The 24,055-nt window shown below is 33.0% G+C and overlaps 3 protein-coding genes across 7 annotated transcripts; all 3 read left to right on the forward strand.

Moving 5' to 3' along the window:
* The first annotated feature begins 1,936 nt into the window (after window positions 1–1,936).
* LOC124846449 (myosin-1) lies at window positions 1,937–13,333 on the forward strand. 5 transcript variants are annotated; one of them, XM_047323706.2, is made up of 25 exons: window positions 1,937–2,195; window positions 2,516–2,830; window positions 2,930–3,326; window positions 3,675–3,776; window positions 3,855–3,998; window positions 4,080–4,230; window positions 4,329–4,356; window positions 5,349–5,514; window positions 5,619–5,682; window positions 5,829–5,842; window positions 5,921–6,005; window positions 6,148–6,251; window positions 6,354–6,492; window positions 7,424–7,542; window positions 7,756–7,908; window positions 8,028–8,117; window positions 8,684–8,761; window positions 9,303–9,461; window positions 9,834–10,040; window positions 10,541–10,746; window positions 10,871–11,006; window positions 11,780–11,909; window positions 11,989–12,135; window positions 12,289–12,356; window positions 12,448–13,333. In XM_047323706.2, the coding sequence occupies exons 3-25, from the start codon at window positions 2,946–2,948 to the stop codon at window positions 13,105–13,107; spliced, it is 3,531 nt and encodes a 1,176-aa protein (XP_047179662.1). In that variant the 5' UTR covers window positions 1,937–2,195; window positions 2,516–2,830; window positions 2,930–2,945; the 3' UTR covers window positions 13,108–13,333. The 5 variants fall into 5 exon arrangements, with proteins under 5 accessions (XP_047179662.1, XP_047179665.1, XP_047179661.1 ...); XM_047323709.2 differs by having other exon boundaries at window positions 2,933–3,326; XM_088096035.1 differs by lacking the exon at window positions 1,937–2,195 and adding an exon at window positions 2,220–2,387.
* Window positions 13,334–14,300: 967 nt separating this feature from the next.
* Window positions 14,301–18,468, forward strand: LOC124846484 (Nucleotidylyl transferase superfamily protein). Its single transcript, XM_047323755.2, has 5 exons — window positions 14,301–14,558; window positions 15,360–15,412; window positions 15,892–16,027; window positions 17,364–17,539; window positions 17,703–18,468. Exons 1-5 carry the CDS (start codon window positions 14,314–14,316, stop codon window positions 18,215–18,217), a joined length of 1,125 nt encoding a protein of 374 aa, XP_047179711.1. The 5' UTR covers window positions 14,301–14,313; the 3' UTR covers window positions 18,218–18,468.
* Window positions 18,469–19,331: 863 nt separating this feature from the next.
* Window positions 19,332–22,246, forward strand: CNX3 (cofactor of nitrate reductase and xanthine dehydrogenase 3). Its single transcript, XM_047323745.2, has 3 exons — window positions 19,332–19,631; window positions 21,066–21,206; window positions 21,518–22,246. Exons 2-3 carry the CDS (start codon window positions 21,105–21,107, stop codon window positions 22,097–22,099), a joined length of 684 nt encoding a protein of 227 aa, XP_047179701.2. The 5' UTR covers window positions 19,332–19,631; window positions 21,066–21,104; the 3' UTR covers window positions 22,100–22,246.
* The last annotated feature ends 1,809 nt before the right edge of the window (window positions 22,247–24,055 follow it).

Below are 24,055 nucleotides of genomic sequence, written 5' to 3' on the forward strand. Positions count from 1 at the left end.
GGGTTGAGATCCCTTACTAAAAAAGCATTCAACGTTGTCATGTAGATATGATGAACTTCTTGATGATTTACATTATCTAAATTACGTTATTGGTTCTCTCTCATCCTTGTGTGAGCCGTGGGAGCAGGACACTCAATAGTTCTTGTAATAAATATGTGTAATCAGAGTTAAATTACTTACCTTTTCTCTCACACATATATTTATAAAAATAATAATGAGTTTACCATTAAGTCTGACTCATTAATCACCAATAAATTACTTTCATTATTCTTATTAATCTTTAGTCAATGACGGTTATTCTTCCTAATTTTTTATTAATAATTATTATTGTCCGGATTAATTATCAATTAATGATTGTGTAGGATGATCAACTGCTCGATCCTTCGCTGACAGGGTGGCCATATAGTACAATATGAAATTTGTTTATTTTATACTATATTAAATTCATTTATGTATCACTTTACACACAGTATAATATAATGAGAATGCGGAATATCTATTCTTAACCATGTGTTTTAATTAATTTGTTAATATAGTTGTTTTTTCAGTACATAATGTTGTATTTTTGTATCTCATGTTTAAAAATATTTAAGGTAATATTTTAATGTTGTCATGTGATGTGAGAACTCATACACCTAAATATTATAAATGTAAAGTGGTGGTGCCTTTGCAAATAACTATTCAAATAAAGGCCATGTACACTGCACATTTCAAAGTAGCATCTATGAAGATTATGCATTGTCATCACACATTGTATTTGAACATGACTTATAGCTTGTTGGAGAAAGCATGATATGGAATGAAGATTTTTACATGTATATATCAAAGTTTATATCATATTTAGCAAAATAACTTTATGTGGCTTATCATCTAAGTCATTTTTGTGATCTATCTATTCTCCAATTACTTTTTTCTTAATTGATAGCAACGTGGAAATAAATTGTTTAGCCACCAAACAACCAACCTTAAAGGAAAAAAATTAATGATGTAAGACTTAGCAACAAACCATTTATGGGTTAATTTTAATATAAAAAAATCTACCAACTTTTATTATTTATTGTTTTCTTTACAGATCTAAAATTTTTAATATGAAAAAAAAGGAAAGAAAGACTTAACCAATGTTGAAGTGCTCATGAATTTGGTATTTTAAATTAAGCCTTTATGAGTTCATACTTTATTTTTGAACATTCTAAATTTGTATTTCTTACAGTTAAGTATATGTTGTATTATTTGAGTAAAGTTAGTGTAATTTTATTTGTCATTTTGTTGGACGTAAAAATGTAAGATTATATAATCAATACAAAATAATATTATGATTAATGTATAAAAATAAATATTATTTTTTTGTTAGATTTTGTTAAAAACATTAAAGACGATGGTTATGATTTTACATAATTATAAGTAATAATACGAAGATCATTAAAAAAAATCAGTTAGATCGTAATTCAATGAAAACAAATAATTAAGATGATATAACACGAAAACAACTATATAATTTTATTAATAAAAAATTAAACATAAAATACTTATTTAAAAAATATAAAATTTTTAAATATACAGGTTAAAAAATTAAATAAATTTAACAAGCATCGTATATTTTAATTCTTAAATCGACAAAATACTTTTTCCTAATAATTAATAATCTTGAAGCCATCAGTTCAAAGGATAGTTTCGTCAATTCACAAACTCCAATATTGTACTGTCTGAAATTTCTCTTCAAACTCGGTTGGCAAGGAAAAACGCGCAGGTGCAAGAAATAGTTAAAATTTAAATTTAAAATTTAAATTGAAAGTGTTTGAAAAGAATTGAATAGGTCGTTCGGGACCAAGAATTAAACCATAAAATAAAATAAAATAAAAGGTTTAAATAAAGAACTCCCTCCTTTTTTTTAATCGTTTTAAAAATTTGTGTGATTATTATGCTAAGTAGGGAGTTCGAAAAAGCAAAGCCAAAAAAGCTGTTTCTTTCAAATTCATCTTCTTTTCTTCTCCATACGTTCTTTGCGCCAGGAACCAAACCAAACGCGGCCTTGTGAGGCTGAGACTCTTCCGCGAACACATTGTCATTTCTCTTCTTTTTCTTCTTCTCTCAGTCTTTCTGAGTTCTGAATCGCTCAATGCTCAACGATTCTTCTGACATTATCTCTCTTTTGCAAGATCTTCATCTCACTCAGTCTTCTCTCAAAGTTCTCCCAGGTTAGTGGATCCGCTTCACGAACATCTGAACGAGTTGGTGATTTCGTGCATGTTTCTGTTTTCACCGTTCTTTGACTCTGTTTCTGTTTCGCGGCACGTAATACGAGGATAACCGAAGAAAATGAGGATTGTTGTTTGAAATTCTTTTGCTGTCGTCATCTTGAATTTTAGTTTCTAATCGAGGCATTTCGAGTTAGTTGATGTGTTCATCTTTTGATTTTTAGATTTTCAGTGTTTATGTTTCTTTTTTTACTTTATCAGGTATTTATGTTGAACTAGAAGTGTATAACATAAGATCTGTTTGTGTGTGGTTGTTGTAGTAATTTAAAAAAGAAAAAAGAAAAAGAAAGGCAAGATTGAAGGTGGAAGACCTTTTCAACCTTGAGGGAAGTTGATTAAGCTTGGGTCCATTGAATTAGCCGGGTGGGGGCGTGGATGTGTTAGGTTCATGATTTTGAATTTTACAGCTTGGAATGCGGTTGAACGTGTCGATTCGATGAGGACTTTAAAGCCTGGAGCAATGGATCGGGGGAGTGGAGAGTAGAGTGTCTATGTGGAGCTAGGGTCCCCTCCATTATGTTATCCTGATTAAGTCATTCATTGGGGGCCTTGTTTAAAGTTTGAAAGGCCCATTTGTATGGAAAGTTAGCTTTTTTGTTTTTGAAAAAATGTTATCACTTTTTGCTTTTTCGCAATTTGCAATTGCCGATGGTAACCTTTTTTGTTCATGGCAGAAGTCTATAAGGGAAGATGTCTCAGACATCCAGTGTCCTGCCTGCCTTCCACTCCATCAAGCCATTGCCCTCTGAGTTCAAGTTTGCCAACAATCCAAACCCTCTGCTTGTGGAAAAACATGGAGATGTTAAATTTAGACGCACCAATCCGATTGGACCAAATGGTTTTGAGAATGGTGCAGTAGTAGGGGAGGTTTCTAAGGAAGTTCGAGGCCGAGCTGGTGGCATGGATCTTTTTGATGAGGATTCACCGTATGGTGGAAAAGGTAGATCATTAAAAGACCGACCATCTAATGCAGATGAAGACTCAGCATCCGTTACTTTGCCCCTGCCATCAACTTTGACATCCTCTAGGGAAAACAGGTGGAATGATACAAATTCTTATGGTTCAAAAAAGGTAATGTTGGCCTTGGATTTCAGTTTTCTTCTGCTGCTGTGTTTTGAAATCAGTTTATTATAGTACATGCTACTTAGTTATTCAGTTGGACAAATAGCTTATTTTTCTGGAAGAATGTTAAAGGAATTGATTCATTTTCTTTCAATTTAATTTGGATGATTGTGGATATACTCAGCTGGGAATACAATGCACTCTTCGTTGCTTTGACAATATGTTTGAAAATTTCAAACGAAGATAATTTAATATTATAGTGAATCAGTCTTTTCTTTATTGAGTTTGTTTGATCCCATTAATGGATAATTTATTTTTTTTGCTTCTTTGTCTTACTTTTTAAGTTCATTATTTCAGAAGCTTCAGTCATGGCTTCAACTACCAAATGGGGATTGGGAGCTGGTAAAGATAATAACAACTTCCGGAGCTGAATCTGTCATTTCACTGCCTGATGGGAAAGTAAGATAAGCAACATTGTTTTTTTACACTGTTAAGTTCTTTTTGGTCTGATTAATTGTACACTCCACCCTATCATAGGTTTTAAAGGTGAAAGAGGATAATTTGGTGCCAGCTAATCCCGACATTCTTGATGGAGTGGATGACCTCATGCAACTTAGTTATTTAAATGAACCAGCAGTTTTATTCAACCTGCAATATAGATACAACCAAGATATGATATATGTAAGCTTATATCTCTTAATTTTCTCTCTTCATTTATTTTCCAAATCATAACATCTTTAAGTGCATAACTATTTAATTCAGACGAAAGCTGGGCCTGTTTTGGTTGCTGTAAATCCCTTTAAGAAAGTTCCTTTGTATGGTAATGACTATATTGAAGCCTACAAGTGTAAGGCCATTGAAAGCCCTCATGTTTATGCAATTACTGACACAGCCATCCGAGAAATGATACGAGGTAACTTTTTCCTTATTTTTCATATTTGGATGAAGTTTCAAAAAGCTAAGCTGTTTCCATTCGTTTTAAGCTATAACTTTGTATTGCTTTGCTTACAGATGAAGTGAATCAATCCATAATTATAAGGTCAGTATTTCTTGATTAATTCTATTTTTCTGAGCGACTAGTTATGGAAAACTATTTGGTGTTCATAGCTTCTTTAACAGATGCTTCAATCAAAGTTTTAATTTCAGTTTCATTATCTGCATGTTTGCTTGAATATTAGTCTTCAGTTTTTCGCTCTCCACTTGAGTTTAAAGATGGTTCAGTGTACAAGGCTCACATGTGGGGCCCTTTACTCAGTATTTTGATTAAACATTTACGGCATTTGTTATTTTCTACACTTTGTTTCTGATGATCTTAGTTTGTATTTTCATTCTATGAGTTACACAAAATCTCATTGGGTAGAGATGAGTATTTTCTTTCATCTGGCACTTGTGATCAAGTGCTGGATCAGGACAAAAATAAATTTAGGAAAAAACTATTAAAGAGGAGTTATTGGTAGAAATATTCAGTATATGAATAATTAACCAATAACCATTCGGTTTGTTGAAGGTGTTCAAAGGATTAGTAGCAACTTTAGTTGTCAAATGTTCTTATTTCTTAAGTTGGAAATATTTTTTTATCATTGGTTCATTTTTCTGTTTAGCTCCCTGAAAAATTTATCTAACCAAGTGAAATAATATTAAAGTTGCTCTCGTTCTCTAAATAAATGAAAGACTAAAGAGAAATGCATATTCCATATTGTTCGTTAATTTGGTTTGATATTAATTTCATATAGACTAAAGAGAAACTCTTGTGTGTTTTCTTAAAAATTTCAACTCTCAACTGTCTAGATGTATGAATTTGTTTTGTCGTTTAATTGCTTGCTTCGTGTAATTTTATTTGGTATCAGGTCTCCCTTGTAGTTCTTCGTGGTATTCTTTTTAGTTATTCCCTGTCAATCTATCGAAAAGTTTCTATGTTTTGCCCAATGTTTTCAGCATAATGTGGTGATCAACCTGGTTTCCTAAACCTCAAGTGTCCTTAGTTGACTTTGAATTAAAACTTGTAATAACTCCTTTTATCTACATATTCAGTGGTGAGAGTGGAGCCGGAAAGACTGAGACAGCAAAAATAGCAATGCAATACTTGGCTGCCCTTGGTGGCGGCAGTGGAATAGAGAACGAGATATTAAAGACTAATCCAATACTAGAAGCCTTTGGTAATGGAAAAACATTAAGAAATGACAACTCGAGTCGCTTTGTAAGATTTCCAATTTATTATATTGATTCTTTTGGTTGATTCATTAGGTTTCTGATTCTCTAAAATTTGGTGCTGAAATCTCTTAATTTGATTGAATGTCACAGGGAAAGCTCATTGAGATTCATTTTAGTGAAACTGGAAAAATATCTGGTGCAAATATTCAAACATGTATGTTTACACAGGATGATGTAATTGAAAGTTTGTCTTTTCTTCCTCTTTCAAGTATCTAACTATTATGTTAATATCTGCAACTCTGTATTGAATCAATGTGATGCTTCTGGCTTGGCCCGTTGACCATACCATACCATAAACAGTTTTGCTGGAAAAGGTATTCACTCTTTTGAGCTAGTTTTCATTCCAATTCGTCCATTTTATGTTGTTGACCCTTGTTTTATTGTGTGAACAGTCCAGAGTAGTCCAATGCAATGAAGGGGAAAGGTCATATCATATATTTTATCAGCTATGTGCTGGAGCACCCTCATCTCTTAGGGGTAAGTGAATTATTTTTTCTTCTGTATCTGCTAATATTTGTTACGTAGATGGGTTATTGTTACAATTCTTATTTGAGGGTGGCCTTGAAGAATGTGGAATTTCTCTTTAAATAGCGGCTTTGATGTTTTATTTATAACTCAGAAAAGCTAAATCTACTAAGTGCGGAAGAATATAAATATCTGAGGCAGAGCAATTGTTATTCAATTAGCGGCATAGATGATGCTGAAGAATTTCGCATAGTCAAGGTATACATATTATTTTTTACAGTTTCCATCTTGACTTGTGGTTAAAGTCTGAAATAATAGCTTGGCATACATGAGTTTTTTTATGCTATTGTCAATTTCCAGGAAGCTCTGGATATTGTCCACATTAGCAAGGGAGACCAGGAGAATGTATTTGCAATGCTTGCTGCAGTATTATGGTTAGGAAACATATCATTTACTGTGGTCGATAATGAAAATCATGTTGAAGCTGTTGAGGATGAGGGTAAGCATTTTCCAGAATCTCTTCTAATTGAATTTAAAGAATAGATTTTTTGTGCTCGATAGATTGCAGTTTACAGAGGGATGCCTTCCTTGTTCACTCCTTAGAAACTTTGCGGTCGATTTTGCATTAATATAACATTATATTTGCTTAATTGCAGTCTCGTACAGATATAGATAAACAAGATCATATTAAATTTCAATTTTATATTGAAGAGAAATAAAAGGGAGAGCTTTGGTGCAATGTGTCCCTGAGATCACAGGTTCCAGCCAGCCTCTTATAAATACAAGCACCGGCTGAATGTTATGGATCCCCTATGTGGGCTGACTCTTCTCTAGACCTGCTGCACAGTGGGAGCTTTGTAGCTTAAGGCTGCCCTTCTTAATACGGATAATAATAACTAAATGATTTGGTTATAAATAGTATCTATTATGACATACCTTTCGAAATTATATTGCGTACTTGTCCCAATCAAGCTTTTGCAAATGCATTGGTCTTAACATGTATTAGCTGCGACAATTCCAGAACTTCTTTTTGAATATGTTCAATATAAAACTTACTGGTTGTCAAATAGCTTCTGACTGGTGCAAGATTTTGGGTTTGGGGTGTCTCTAAAACTTTTGGCTTCACTCGGTATATAGTAGAGTGGAGCAGTTGGCATTTTATTTATTTATTTATTTTTTTGTGAAAAGGCCCTAGTAAGCTGAGCAGAAAAAATGTGTTTTGAGTTTATTTGTTGATTTTGCTGCACTTATATAATTTAACAACCATGTTGTAGCTCCAAAATATTTTCATTTGCGTATAATAACTGTTTAGATAGTGTATTATCGATACCTAATTTCTGATGCATAAGTTTTTACCTTATTTAGATGATATGCATTGTATAAATTAATACCTTAATTAAAAATGAATTCTGTTTCCCGACTTCTTGTAGGTCTGTTCACCGTTGCCAAGTTGATTGGATGTGAAATTGAAGACCTGAAATTGACTTTTTCAACTCGCAAAATGAAAGTTGGTAATGATAATATTGTCCAGAAGTTGACGCTCTCTCAGGTAAATGACTACGATGCTAACATTTACCTTTGTCTACAAGTATGGTTGGAAAAAATGCAACTTCTCAAGGGGAAGATGTTGGCTATATAGATTTAAATTGAACTTCTCAATCAGCCTATGCAATTTATTTAGTTTGTTATTGCAAGGGAATGTTCAAGATACGTTGGTTGGTGATGAACATATGAATGAATGATTGTTGCTTTTCTCATGTAGGCTATTGATGCGAGAGATGCTTTGGCGAAGTCAATATATGCATGTTTGTTTGATTGGTTGGTTGAGCAAATAAATAAATCCCTTGCAGTTGGCAAAAGACGAACTGGCAGATCAATCAGCATTCTTGATATTTATGGCTTTGAGTCATTCAATGTATGTTATATTATATGACAACTTTTTTATATAATATATCCATTTCACGATCCTTATCCTATTTAATTTTTGTTTTGCAATGTTTGCTCCGTTCAATGCTGTGGATTTTATGCATGCAGAGGAATAGTTTTGAGCAGTTTTGCATAAATTATGCAAACGAAAGATTACAGCAACATTTCAATCGTCATTTGTTCAAGCTGGAACAGGAGGTATGCGCCATATATAAACTGACTGTTGCTTAACAATGGATAAAGAATAGGTGCATAGCATTTTATCAGGCAAATGGAAAAATCTCATTCAAATCTGCAAGGTCCCATTAAAATGTGAATATAAAATCCATGACATTTTTATTTTGAACTCTTAGCTCTCTCATAATTGTTCCCTGATTATTTACACTAATTGAGTCCACACTCCATACTAATCTAACCGAACCGCACACTCTGACACAACCAACTAGGCTACTACTATTTCCCTTTGGTGGTGGAAAATAGTTAGCAAAGTCCCTCTATATCTCCTTTTTCAGGACCACGTAACTCAACTAAGCTACTACTATTTTCCCCATTTGTGGTGGTAGAAATAGATGGATACCAATCTAAATTTATTCATATTTAATGTAATTTTGGAAATCTGATGTTTAAACAAGTCCCCATTTAAGTTGATTGCCGTAGAATGAAAGTTGAACTTGCCACATGCCTTCTTATAAAATGAATAAAGAAGCTATGCTACCTCTTATAATTAAACATTTACTCATGCCTTGTTTACAATTTTGTGCCAGGAATATATCCAAGATGGCATTGATTGGGCTAAAGTGGAATTTGAAGACAACCAAGATTGCCTTAATCTGTTTGAAAAGGTACAGTGTTTCCGTGCCCCACTTTGACATTTTCTGTGTAATCTTTAGTATGTTTATTATCAGAATATAAAGGGAAAGGAAATAGGGAAACTAGCTAATATGCTTCTTCAGTGGGCCATATGCAGTGCTTATACGTTCCATTTTTTTTTCTGCTGTCAAATTAAATATTTTGGGGGTATGATTTTGTCACAGATGTTCTGTTGTAGCTTTGTTGAAAGTTGCTGCTTTTTTGTCTTTTTACTCCTCATAAAACTGAAGCGAAACCATTGGGATTTTGGAGTGAATTATGTTAATTCAGATTTCCTTAACTGATATTTAAATTATTTGAATGTTGATCCAAGTCCAACTATTAATGTCACATGGTTAATTTGTAATGCTTTGTTCTATTTCTTTGACATAATAAGGCGCTGATATTGTGGTGAATGGTTAGAGAATGAATTTGTGGCTAGTATTTTTCTTTCTCCGATGTGGAAAAAAAATACTATGTCTAACTAGAAGTTGGAAATTCTATTGTCTTAAACTTAGCTTCTGACATTTGCAGAAACCATTGGGACTACTATCCCTGTTAGATGAAGAGTCAACTTTCCCTAATGGCACAGATTTAACGTTTGCTAATAAGCTTAAGCAGCATTTGAATTCCAATTCTTGCTTCAAAGGAGAACGTGAAAAAGCCTTTACTGTGCGTCATTATGCAGGGGAGGTATTGATCTGGTCATTTTCATGCAATATTCTATTGGTTCTACCTGTTTATGCAAAGTGCCTGTATGGTCCGTAAGATGAATGTATAAGATTTACATTGTAATGACATCCATTTTGACATTCTGGTGTGTGTTTTATATTGTGAATAGAAGTAAGTTTTGTGGATAGAAAGACACACATTTGCACTATATTTGAATCCATGCATTATTTACTAACTCAAAACTAACCATGATTTTGAATAACTTCCCTTGTCGATATTTTTATTCTTCCCACATACTCTATCATTTTTCTTAAAAACAAAAGGTTATTTCTCATTAATTTCAGTTTTCTCATCTTACCTGACTGTTTGATAGTATCACTTGTTCTTCCCCAGGTCACTTATGATACATCTGGATTCCTGGAAAAGAACAGGGACCTATTGCACTTAGATTCTATCCAACTTCTATCTTCAAGCAAATGCCATCTTCCTAAGTTATTTGCATCCCATATGCTTACTCAGTCTGAGAAGCCTGTTGTAGGTCCCTTACATAAGTCAGGGGGAGCAGATTCCCAAAAGCTAAGTGTTGCCACAAAATTCAAGGTACGTAATCTTAATTATGGCTTTATCAAAAGGCATATCTTGAAATGTTCTATTACTTTGGTAAAGTAATGTTGCTTTCCTAGCCTAATATGTTTTCAATGCTATTAAATGGTTTTCATTCAAAGTTCGTCTAAGGCTTGAAAAAGGTCAGCCTCATCTAATATATTAATGATCCTAATAATAATTATGACATAGCCTTGAAATTGTTACAAACCATCAATTTATTTCATATTTTAATATGAATTGGTTTAATAAGTGATCAAAAGCAGGATCGTACTCATACTGACTCTACTATTGCGGTTTGTAAAAGTGAAAATGGAAGTAGTGAGATGGAGTTGAGTGAAATCGATGCCATTCATTTTTAAAATTATTTTATCAACTCTCTCCCTGACCCATTCCATTCCTACCAAACACACCTTAAATATTCAGAGGTTTTTTAAATTGGTTGGGATATTTATCATGCTTCAATTGATTTAGAGGTTATTTCTATTGGTACCCAGGGACAATTGTTCCAATTGATGCAACGTCTAGAGAGTACTACACCACATTTTATACGTTGCATTAAGCCCAATAACCTCCAATCACCTGGATCATATGAGCAAAGCCTTGTACTTCAGCAGTTGAGATGTTGTGGAGTTCTGGAAGTGGTTCGAATATCAAGATCGGGCTTTCCAACTAGAGTATCTCACCAAAAGTTTGCCAGGAGGTATAATATCAGAAAGAAAGAAACGATGGCGATTAATATGATTTCAAATTAGCCCCTTCCCCTAGCCTCGTGCTTTTTGCAAGTTTCTAACCTTTCTGTTATTGACTTGGGAGCCGTAAATCAGATATGGTTTTCTTCTCCTTGAAAATGTTGCCTCTCAGGATCCGCTCAGTGTCTCAGTTGCTATTCTTCATCAGTTCAACATTTTGCCTGAGATGTTTCAAGTTGGCTACACAAAGCTATTCTTCCGAACAGGGCAGGTAAATAGATGTTTATAAGATTTTTTCCACAAATTGTTCTCATATATAAATTGTTGCGGTGGCAATGAATGTGATTTTATTGACTTTATAGCATTATTAATTTTTATGGCTTTAACTATTTTGTTAACATAAATTTAAGAATGAATTAGTGAGGGAAGTATTATCATCATTTACTTTTAGAAATTGTGTTCAACAACTATTTTTTACTTAATAAGCTTCAGTAATTTGGGATCTGAGTGAAGTAGGTTTCTACATGTTTTAATCAGTTGTTTCTTTTAAGAATTGTGTTTTTTCTTTTAGACATGGAAGTATGTACTGCGTGTGATAAAATTGGGCTCATGATATTTACGACCTCATTTTGATACTCCCACCCCACTCTTCTTTGTAATTTTATTAACAGAAATAATTTCCATCACGTATCTAGTCGATTTTTGGTGACATTATCGGATTTTTTAAATTTATGTTAATAATTTCTTTGTCAATTATACCTGTACTTGTCAATAATTTGTTTAATCATCAGAGCTTGACATCAAACTTTATTACCCCTATTTTATGTGTTAGGATCGAGGTGCGTGCTTGGAATTGTTTTGGCATAATTTTGCCCTTTATTTTGCATGATAAACTGTTCCGTGTTCAAGTTGGTCATTGCGTTCAATATACTTTTGCATTATGCATTTAAACTGGTGAAATAGATTTTATAACCAAAGCCTAATTTTAAATTTTATATACTTCTGTATTGTGTCTTTAAAACGCTGCCTTGGCCGCGATTGCAGATTGGAGTGCTTGAGGATACCAGAAATCGTACTCTGCATGGAATTTTACGTGTGCAAAGTTGCTTCAGGGGTCACCGAGCTCGTTGTTACCGCAAGGAACTTTGGAGAGGAATTACCATTCTCCAATCATGTATTTCTTTGCCCAACCTATTTTTTTCAGCCTTTCACATTCCTTGAGAAGTGTAACTGACGAAGATCCCTTCATGCAGTTATTAGAGGAGAGAAAAGCAGAAAGGAATATGCAAGTTTGCTTCACAGACATAAGGCTGCTGTTATTATACAGAAGCGGTTGAAAACAGTATTTGCAAGGAACAGAATGAAAAGTATTAACGAAGCTGCAGTTGTCATACAATCTTGTAAGAGTTTTATGCTCTCAAAAGGCATAGATATATGTTACACCTTTTCTTTAAGTAGTGTTAAAGGATAAATTAAAGGCAGAAAAAGATGCTTGGACAACTGTCTTTAAGTGTTATTAGACAAATTTTCATTTGTTTAAACGGCTTGTGCAGTTATCCGTGGTTGGTTAGTCAGAAGATGCTCTGGAAACATAGTATTATCAAAATCTGGAGTCACGAAGGTATTTTCTTTTTCTGATTTCTAAAACTATATTTCAATGTTGTCATGGATTGCTTATCTTTGTGACACTAACTCATGAATCTCTAATACAGACTAATGAGTCAAATGAGGTTCTTGTGAAGTCGTCTTTCCTCGCTGAACTTCAGCGCCGGGTACTTAAGGCAGAAGCTGCCCTGAGAGAGAAGGAAGAGGAGAATGACATTCTTCACCAACGCCTTCAACAGTATGAGAACAGATGGTCCGAATACGAGTTAAAGATGAAGTCCATGGAACAAGTATGGCAGAAGCAAATGAGATCCCTGCAATCTAGCCTCTCTATTGCAAAGAAGAGCCTGGCTCTGGATGAATCCGAAAGAAATTCAGATGCTTCTGTTAACGCAAGTGACGAGAGAGATTTCAGCTGGGATGTAGGAACCAATCACCGTCGTCAAGAAAGCAACGGGGCAAGATCAATGAGTGCTGGTTTGAGTGTTATAAGTCGGTTGGCTGAAGAATTTGAGCAGAGGAGTCAAGTATTTGGTGATGATGCCAAGTTCTTGGTAGAGGTAAAATCTGGTCAAGTTGAAGCAAGTTTGAACCCAGATAGAGAACTTAGAAGGTTAAAACAGATGTTTGAAGCTTGGAAAAAGGATTATGGTTCAAGACTTCGTGAAACAAAAGTCATTTTACATAAACTTGGAAGTGAAGATGGATCAATTGAGAAAGTGAAGAAAAGTTGGTGGGGAAGAAGGAATAGTACCAGAATAAGTTGATTTATTTATTTATTTTTTCTTATGGGGGTTTGGCTTTGGTCTATGCACTGTTTTAAGGGCATTGCATTGCCAACTATATATCCAAAAATGAGGAAAAATACAATAGGAAATATAAGATAGGAGTAGGACAATGAATTACTGGTTACTGTAATTAGGTTAGCTGTTGCTAGCCGTTTTTATTTATGAAAAATTTCTGCACGCACGACTTGTGGAATTAGGTGCTCAATACGATCCTTGTGATTCATGTTTGTGAATTGCATGTAGAAAAGATAGTGCTTTCGATCAATGCACGGGCTATGGATATTTCTAAATTTAAGTAAGATTTAATGACAATACTGACAATTGAAGAAAATAAATTGTACAAATAAACTATTTGAATTATACGATATTATTTATTTATTTATTTGATATGATATGCTAAAAGTAAATTTAGAAAAACACAATTATCGTTTATTAATTAATATTATAATAATTTTAGAGTGTAATTTATCTTAAAGCTATGTATTTTTTTTCAATTTAATACATCATGTGAAAAATTATATTTTAAAATTTAATTTGATTGGTAAAATTAATTCATTTTAGGAAACTATATTTTATAAGAATTATCTTTAAAATAAGATGAGGGTGACTTAATAAAGTTGACTATTTTTAAAACAATTTGTAATTAAAAATTGATTAAAATAGTTTTCAGGCGCACTATCTAAATTCCAAAGAAATACGCACCTTGTTTATGTTTTGATTTCTTGATAAAGTTAAATCCTTTGTAGATTATATTTAAAAAAAAATTCAATAAAATTTATATATTTAATGTTTTTATTAACTATATAACATGATAGTTATTTTCTACTGTTACTTTCTTTAAATGTCATCATGTAATATTTTATTACAATAAACATGATGAAGTCATTTCTCTCATTAATTTAATGTATTTAACAATTTTTTTTTAAATTTAATTAAAATTTCACATTTTTAATAGAAACATTTAACTGTAGAGTCCATTTCAATTCATAATAGGTGAACATTTTTTTTTGCACTCTATTTCTAGAAAAAATTGGAATATGTAAATGAATAAACATGATATTGTTTTCTGAAGAAATTCGGGTCGTAATACGAGCCAAGTTCCCGACCCGACCCACTGGACCCATAACCCATTATCCCTTCCTCTTAACAAACAACCACTGACGTTGCTGGCAGTGGAAAAGCGCAATGTTGGGTGGTAGCGTCTCTCGTGCCATTTCCCACCATTTTCGAGACTGCGACCTCCATTTCCACTTCACACTCACTTACTGTACTTTCCAAACTTTCCACCTTTCGTCCCCACGGCCCCTCAAACCTTGTTTGCCGGACACCGCCATTACTCAGAAGCACAGCAGAGTGTCGTCAAATTTCCGTTGTTTTGGCACCCCATCTAAGCCTCCTGGAGAAATTCCTCTCCTTTTCGATTGTTTCAGGTTCAATTCTTCATTTTATCGAATGGGTTTTGTTTTTTTCCTCCTTGGTAGTTGGTATTTTGTTGGAAACTTTACTTGGTTCATCTCTAGAGAGAGAAAAAATAATAATAATAGTAGTAGCAAAATCAAGGTGTATTTTCCAAAGGTTGGTAGTTTGGTATGAGCAAAACAAATCTCTTGGCGTTGAACTTAAATGTTTTTATTATAAAATTCGTAGGATATTCAGTTAGCATTCTATGTTGACCCTTCTTTGATTTACCCCAAATTTAAACGTTAAAAGTTCTCTTCTCTACTCCATGTCGGAGAAATCAGTTGCCGGAAGCATGCCTGATGATAAGATTACTGAGGTTGTACAAACTTCTCAATAAACTAAATAAAAAACAAAATGAATGGAACTTCTTTCGTAAGTTAAAGTTAACTTCTTAATTTCTGGTTTTGGAGAAATCAGATGAAGAAAATTTTATAGAACTACTTGAAATTCAACTCGAGGGGGAGATATAATTCATTTTTTTTCCTCTCTAGATGCTTATTGAGAAATTTATACAGTCATATCTGGTTTTAATGTGTTTATCATTCATTGAATATTTTTATCTTACACAGAGAGAGAAAGAGGAAGAGAGAGAGAGTTTCTAACAGCTTCCTCGTGCATGACTGTAAATAATTCAGATGAAAGTTTTTAAAATATATCCATTTGTAAATTGTGGAAATAAAAGACAATATATAAAACGATATATTGCTTTTTATGTCTATTAATTGTTATCCTTCTTTGGTCAAGAATCTGATTCTTTTTCTCGTGTGAAGCCAACAAGAAGATGAACGTGAAATTCTCTCTGATGGAACATCTCCTGTGGCAGGTTTTTAATCTCTTCCACCTGATGCCTCTTTGACCATTTTTCATTTGCACGTCAAACTCTGTAATATGCAAGTTTTGTTCTTAGAATATCCATATTGTTTGAAGGCGAATAACATGCTTTTTCCAAAAGGTAAAAAGAAAAAGATTGATTGATGATATTGTGGAATTGGTTCTTTGATTAACCATGTCAATAGTTTCTTATAATTGAGGAGTATGCTCTTTTGGACTTCTCAGTTCCATTAGCTCAGTATCATATTTCTTCCTTAACTTTGTACATTTTTTACTCTTTAGACCATTTATGGTCAATAAGTAATGTTTCTTTTACTATTTTGTGTCTGTAGTTCTCGTCATTTGCTTGCTATATTTACCCCAACTTGAGTTGTAGAGAGAACTAGTGAAGAACATACAGAAAACAAAGTTTTCATTTTGGAAGTTGGCATATATGTTTATGTACTATTATTGATTCTTAATCATTAACAGGTGGAGTTGTAGCATTGGGAAAGTTTGATGCTCTGCACATAGGTCATCGTGAACTTGCAATACAAGCATCAAAGGCTGGACCTCCATTTCTTTTATCATTTGTTGGCATGGATAAAGTACTTGGTTGGGAGCCTAGGTATGACATAACATATTGATATCAAGACAATTTAAAGTTTTACTTTATTTGTTTATTTGGGTGCAAAATGTGCTTGACTCTTGCACTCATATAATGTGATCTTATCTTATGCTTTTTGCTAGTTGATTAAAAAATTATTTGTATTAAAATTACAAGTATATGAACGTTTCCTGTATGGATATAAGTTTAGCATTGGCACAAAGGTAAGGTTGACACCTTAGGACCCAAAGGTCACTGTTTGAATCCTGAAAACAACCTATCCACTTACAGGGGTAAGAGTGTGTACATCTACCCTCCCAAGGCCCCATTTGACGAGAGGGACTGTGTCCTTGACGACCCTTCAAACAATCCTTGTCACAATGTGAAGGTTCCTACCCTGTGACTTGGAGGTCACAGGTTCAGTCATGGAAAAAGTCTATTCAATTGTGAGGGTGGGTAGGACTATGTACATCTATCCAACCGCACTAGGTGGGAGCTTCATGAGCAACGATACTGTTCTCCTTACCTCTAATGGATAAGCTGTTAGGAAACGGAACCGGTAGCTCATGCTTTACCGAACTCATCTGAGCGTACCTTTTTTTATTGTTGCATACGAATCATAGGTTGGAATAACACACAAATCATGAACAGACATAGTATTGAAGTGATTTGTGAGCCTTCCTTCGTTATTTGGGGTGTCAGATTAGTAATCATTCTGCTTTTCCTCTGTTTGAATAATGAATGGTAGAAAAATGACTATAAACTCGGATGAAGCTGGATATTGAGCTATTCCTGGTGCTGTGGCATTGGCATTTTACTGTTGCCATTCATAAAACTGGTTTAGTAAGGTGAAGTTTTTATTCCACTTATAATCTGTAACCAATGTGGGTTTTTCAACACACTCCATCACTCCAAGGACATCGAGCATGATAGTAGTGGGGGTGGGGTTCCAGTAGCAAGTGGCACAGTAGGTTCAACAAAATATTGACTAGTATAGAATCTTAATAGCTTTAATACCATATTAAGGTAGGGGAATTTAAGCTTAACATTTTGAAAATTGGCTCAATAAGGTGACGTTTGCACCCATCTATATATAATATAATTTGGTTACATCTTTAGTCGAAATGAGGTGTTCAACACACTTGTTAGAGAGACTTGGAAATGAACATAGCATTTGCAATTCCCTAGGAAGATAATTATGATTGTTAATTAAAAACATTCACAGTATGTTTGTTCTTTATTTTTGAATTTTTTTCGGTGATTATATGTATGAAGGATGCATTAATTTGCTATGGTGGTTTAAATAATGAGTAGTTATTAAATATATAAACTTTTAACTCATGTTTTCCCAAAGCAGGGCACCTATAGTTGCTAAATGTGATCGGAAGCGAGTTCTTTCTTCTTGGGTTCCTTATTGCTGTAACACAGTCCCAGAAGAGTTTCAGGTAGAATTCTCAAGTGTACGACATCTCAGTCCACGACAATTTGTTGAAAAGTTATCGCAAGAGCTTAGGGTTCGAGGAGTTGTTGCTGGTAAGTAAGTAGCTCCATAATTTACTGTCAACATTTACGAACACCTTTCACATTACTGTATCATAATTTACTTGTATCAGCATTTATAACATAACATCAACATTAACGTGGTTTATTCTATTACCAATGTTTGTTCTGTGCTGGCTTCTGGAACTTCTGGTAGGTGAGAACTACCGGTTTGGGTACAAAGCCGCTGGTGATGCCTTGGAGTTAGTAAAACTTTGTGAAGAGTATGGAATGGAAGCTTACATAATCAAATCCGTCATGGACAAGAATCGTTGTTCTGCAGACATGAATTTTGTCACTAACTCGAAAGAGAAGGGACAGGTGTCGTCCACCCGTGTTCGTGAAGCCTTTGCTGTAGGGGACATGAGTTATGTATCAGAGCTTTTGGGTAGGCCACACCGTCTCATACTAATGGCCACCGACCAAGAAAGATTCAGTAGTGATCAGCATAAGATATCTGCTCCTAGATCATGCACATTGAATCTAGCACCAAAGGAAGGTTTATATGAGAAGTGTTCACTTTTGCTTGATCAGGAAAATGTTGTGCAGTGTAGAGTAGTTATTGACAGCAAGTTTGTGCATATAGAAACAGATTACGGAGGTCTGAGTGATATTTTTGGTTCTCAAAATCTGCAGTTCTTGCATATTGAATTTGGCGATTCCTGCACCTGATTCAGTTTAGAAATTATTTCTATTCAAATTCATAGTCTTCTGGATTAGAGATGATTTTTATCCATCCTTCAAAGTGCCCAGATGAAACTGCATAATCTGAAGGCTGGTATGAGTAGGTATATACATACACACTGTACCTTTCTCCCTTTCCACCCTCTTCACTGCATTAGGCCTCCAAACAAAGTGATTCTGTAAAACTTGATTGATTTTGCTCAATCTCTTGTTTGAGGAAATTAAGGATTAATTTTGGAGATTCGTGGTGCGTGCCCAGATATAAGTCTGTCAGATAACTATTATGTTGCTATACTCTTTCAAATCAGTTGCATTTGACATGTTGGAAGTTTGAGTCCTCACAGTAATGTAAGTAGTTTTTTAAGGGTTGTTTGAATCTGGATATTTTTGTTGTTGAGAAAAACATGGGATTAAAAACTATGAGAAACAATCCCAAAACAAGAAGCAGGGAAGCTAAAAACATTATCAGACTGAGAATATATCATACTATGTTTGGATAAATTATAATAATAACTGTTTGTTGAATTAGATAAAGTTCATACCAATAGAGCTGCTAAGATAGGCATACTGGTATGAACAATCCAAAGAAATGCAGTGTTAGACTAAAAATAGTGATATAAACCACAGCAAGTCAATTTCAGTCTTAAAACGAGTTAATTTTGGTCTTATTCATTCAACTCAGCTCAAATGGAATCAGTCAGGTTGACCATTTCTATATTAAAAAATAAATAAAAAATATTATTTTGTTAACACGTTTATACATCAAATTACTAAACTAAAAGCTGAAATTAATTTTATTTTATTTTTGTGAAAAGTTACTTAATTTCACCGGTATGAAATTAGCTCTCATCGTGTAATTTCGTGATGCAAGTTATCTTATTTATTTTACAACACACTAGGAAAAAATTACCTGCAGTTTATTTAAAATTTATTTTACAACAACAAAAAAACCCTTTCTGAAAAAAAACCGACTATTTTTTGTAAGTATTCAAAAATATTTATAGAATGTGTTTGTAAAAATAATTTCGATACAATATTTTAAACAGTTTATGCGCATTTATTCAGTAAATCCTTAATTAAGTTAGTATTTATTTATCTTGTTCTTGAACCCAATCAAATAGGGACGGGCCGGGTCATATTCTTGAACCCGTTTCATGTACAGCGAAGGAAGCGAAGGTTCCCACTACCACCTTTGCTGATAGTCACGATGTCCGTCACCTTCACTTCGTCACCGACATTTCCCTAAGCTTTCTCCGACTCACGGACTCGTAGATCGAGCGAGTTCTGCTGGACATCTTGAGAGCAAAGTTTGGCAGGTGGGTGAAACGCGGTAACGTTAGCGTTGGTGGAGACCCAACCCTTAGGGACGTTCTCCTCGGCGTCTTCATTTCGTCGTCAACAGGTTTGTCAATAATTCCTCCATGTGGTTGTAATTTTGGAATTAGGGTTAGAAATTGGGGAATTACGTAAGATTCTTGAACAATCATCATGGTAAATTAGGCCAAATTATGGTTCTGCGTTTCTAATTTAATTTCATTTCAATTTGATTGAGCTGCAGTTAAATACTAATTCCTCTTGTTAGTTTGGTTTTAATTTATCAACATCATTCGCTGGTGGGTTTCGTTTTCATCCACTTCCACTCCCTATCGTCAATTTTTTTCAAAACGCAGTTTTTTGTATCGTTCTATGGATGAATTACGAAACGAGGTTAATGTGGTTCGATCATAATCATACACTGATTCTTTGCAAAAACAAACAGGTTAAATTCTAACAAAGCCATTTCTATATTTTGTGATGCATTACAATTACTATTATATCCCGTATGTAGCTCCATTGCTACTATATGTTTCAGCAACTAGGCAAGTAAAATGTGTTCCTTTGAGTTCTTACTTCCTATAATCGGAGTTGAAGTTTGCCCTCTGAGGTAGTTGAACCTGTGTTTCTTAAACGAAATGTTACTTTCTTGTTACTAGTTTTCTACTCGTGAAAGTATTTAGTCAGATTGTGTGATAAATTTTTGGAATTTTCAACTTCCACTTTGTTGCCAGTATGTATATTGTATAATCACTCAAGTCAGATTTTTTATTTTTCATCTAGTGTAGAAATTTCAGTGTGTGGAATTGAAAGTACAATGGCAGATTAATGATCTTTTTGTCTGAAACTATGATTTGTAACAAGACTTTTTATTTGAAGAAATTTTAACTTCCCTCATTTTGAATTCTTTTGCCTGAATTCTTGGTTAAGTCTTGACTTCTACTTGTTTCTGCTTTTCTACAACGAAAGTGAGAAGTTTACTTTTGTGGCATTTCAATTTTAATACAAATAGATTGCAGTTGAAAAAACTACTTTGAAAAGTAATGATATTTACACATAAAATCCTACGTCATTCTTACACATTAATTTTTTAGACAAAGAAAAGCACATTTGAATATACCCTGTATATCTTTCTTCACTAAAAACTGCAAATTGTAAAAATAGTGTGGAGATTTTGATGTCCTGAGAATTTTGAGACTTGTCCATTGCAGCAGATAATTATAAGTAGTGCATCATGAATACATTGTAGAAATTACCAAAGCACGATATCTTCCTTAATAAGTTGAAACTTGAAGATTTGAACGAACCTTTCCAACCAAATTTATGTATGGACTTATATTGTCATCATTTTCTTGGTACTCTCTTATTGCCAAAGCTTCAACTTAAGTAGGAAAGTCAGTGCTAGAGTAGAACTCACCCTAGGCTGTTAGTAATTCAACTAAATTATAAATGATGATGACATTCCTTTGTTTTGTATCCCTATTATACTTTAATTATTTTTTTTATTTTTATTTTTTTGCAGCTGTAGAGTAAATAGCAGTAGTAGTAGGATCTGTGTAAGATGCTGCTTCGAAGAATTGTTGCTGCATGTCCACAGTCAAGGCGCATGTTCAGCTCCTCTGTAAACCATAGCTATGAAAGTGCTATTCAGGAACTCAACAAGGTAAAGTTTTTCTTTGCTGCATTCTACTAGAATTAAATTCAGTGTCTTTTCTGTTTTTGGCACAACCATCTACATAAGTTGTCTTAATAACTACAGAGCACTCATTGACCTAACAGTCTATCACAATGCGAAGAGTTTAAGTTCACTTGTTAAATATTGTATTAAGAATCGGTGAAGTCATTAAAATCTAACCAATTTTTTATGATTTCTACTTTACTAATTAGTATCTACTCTGGAGGTTTTTCTCCAACAGTACATAGAAATGTTGGTGGAGTTAATGTGATCCATGTAAATTGCTTATTTTATTTCAGGAAATGGAATCGGTATTTGGTGATCCTCCTGCAAATGGACTCGCTAGCTCTGCAAACAATTTGAACAATGAAGCCCAACTGCCAGCTCCAAACATTAGTGACAGTTCTTTTCAATTGACTCATACTAGTAAATCGGGGGAAGCTCAAATGGTAGACGTGTCTCCAAAAGAAAGTAGTAAAAGAAATGCCACTGCTGTATGCAAGGTAATTCTTGGGAAGAAGGTGTTTGACTTAGTCGTGGCCAATCAAATGGTGAAAGGAGATGTGCTTACCGTGGCAAAAATTGCCGGCATAACTGCAGCAAAGCAAACTAGCAATCTTATCCCTTTGTGCCATAACATAAACCTTTCACATGTGCAAGTGGATTTGAGATTAAATCACGAGGACTTCAGTGTAACAATAGAAGGGGAAGCTGCATCAACAGGTAAAACCGGGGTTGAGATGGAAGCGATGACGGCTGTGTCTATTGCGGGCTTAACAGTGTATGATATGTGTAAGGCTGCTTCAAAAGATATAGCTATTACAGATATAAGACTTAAGCATAAATCTGGTGGAAAAAGTGGAGAGTACTGGTGGACATAATGATGGTTTAATTTCCATTGCAAACAATACGAAAATGCTATTATTCTTCATATACTTTTCTTCACCAGCATAAACTCTATACATGGCTTCCTAGTTATGGGAGGCATGAATGTTGGGGATAGTTTTAAGTACGTTTCAATTACTCGACTTTCATGGCTCTTGGTAAACATTGTCAAATTTTGGTTAGTGGTCTAGGTTTCAGTTCAAATTTCTTCTACCAAAAATTACAAGGTTTCTGGTCAAATGTCTTTACTTTAAATTTAATATAATTATAATTTATAATTGGTGTAAAAAGCTATTAAGGGGTTATTTAGATGGGATAAAATAGTGTAATAAAAGTAGGAAAGAATGAACTTGGTATGCTCTAATTTTCACTTTCAAGCATTGATACTAAGACAGGGATTGAGGTTGAGGTTGAAAAGACAAATCACCTATAAGGGTGAAAGGACGATAACTCATTCTAAGTTTGTGGGGTAAATTGTATGATTTTTTTTATAGGAGGACGTAATACACGGACACTATAGAGATAAAATAACACTGTATCACTTAGAATATTAATATTTTAATCAGATTTTTTAATTTGAAATTTTAGTACGTATTAATATTATTAAAATGATTTTCAAATGAAATCATTCTAAAACTATAATTTTCCATTTTAGAACTCAACTGTATATTTTTATTATTAAATATTATTAATACTAATATTATTTGTAGTAATATTACTAACTTTAGCATTAGTAGTGTTAGTATTATACTTCGTATTGATTAACATCTTTTACATATTTTTGTTTTGGATATTCCATTTTTGAATTTGTCTCTTTGTAAAATGAAAAAATAATGTCAAATCCATTTAAAAGTTAAGTTTTTACCCAAAATTAATCAAACTAGACATGCAACTTATAAATTGATCAAATAAACAACAGTCAGAGGTAGAGGACAGAATAATCAGATCAAGAAAAATTGCAAGCTTCATACCATACTTATTGAAAAAATAATTTATATCATTAATTATTATCTCATTAATTATTACCTTATTAATGCATATATAATTTAAAGATTGAATGAATAATTATTATCTCATTAATACATATATACATAACTCAATGATAAATTATAAGCTATTAATTATATAAGAGTATTTATTTATTGTTTTTGAGTTTTATTATATAACTGTATTAATTATATAATATGGATTTATTTTGATTGATTTTGTGATTATAAAATTTTGATAAAAACTAGATTTACTTCAAATTTGAATTAAAGTTAAAGAAAATTATATTTTTCTACTGATTTAATAAATATAGAGAAACATATCTTTATATTATTGTGACAATATTATCCAATTATATAAGAATGTGATTATGTTTGATTAATAATAAAAAAATTATTTTTCAATTTTGTCTATTTAATAATTAATTTTTAAAATTTGAATTATTTTTCACAATAAAAAGATTATTTACACAATAAAAATATTTATAATTAAATTATAAAAATTATTTACTTTTGTAACATTTATTTAACAGGTAATTATACTAAAATAAAATATCACAAATTTAATAATTCAAAGCATATAATCCACACTACTGAAATTGCTGTTATTAAAATGTATAACCACAACACACGTGCCAAGAACTAAAATATAAATTATTATATGAATTATATAATATCTTTATTTTATTTTTATATCTACCTGTATGTTAGATATAAGAATATTATGTATAAATATATTTAAAAACAATAATTAATTATAATTGATAGAATGATATATATATATTGAATAACATCTTTTACATATTTTTATTATGTTTTGATTTTGTCCCCGTGTAAAATGAAAAAATCATGTCAAGGCAACTTTCTTGAATTGGCATTAGACAGCTAAACTCGCTTTGAAATTTGACTACTCTCACCTTTGATTATAAAATCAAAACATGTTAATTCATGAAAGGAAGAAAAGGT

This window comes from Vigna umbellata, chromosome 8, assembly GCF_029865625.1.
Source record: "Vigna umbellata cultivar VRB3 chromosome 8, Vumbellata_1.0, whole genome shotgun sequence".
NCBI classification, from domain to species: Eukaryota; Viridiplantae; Streptophyta; class Magnoliopsida; order Fabales; family Fabaceae; genus Vigna; species Vigna umbellata.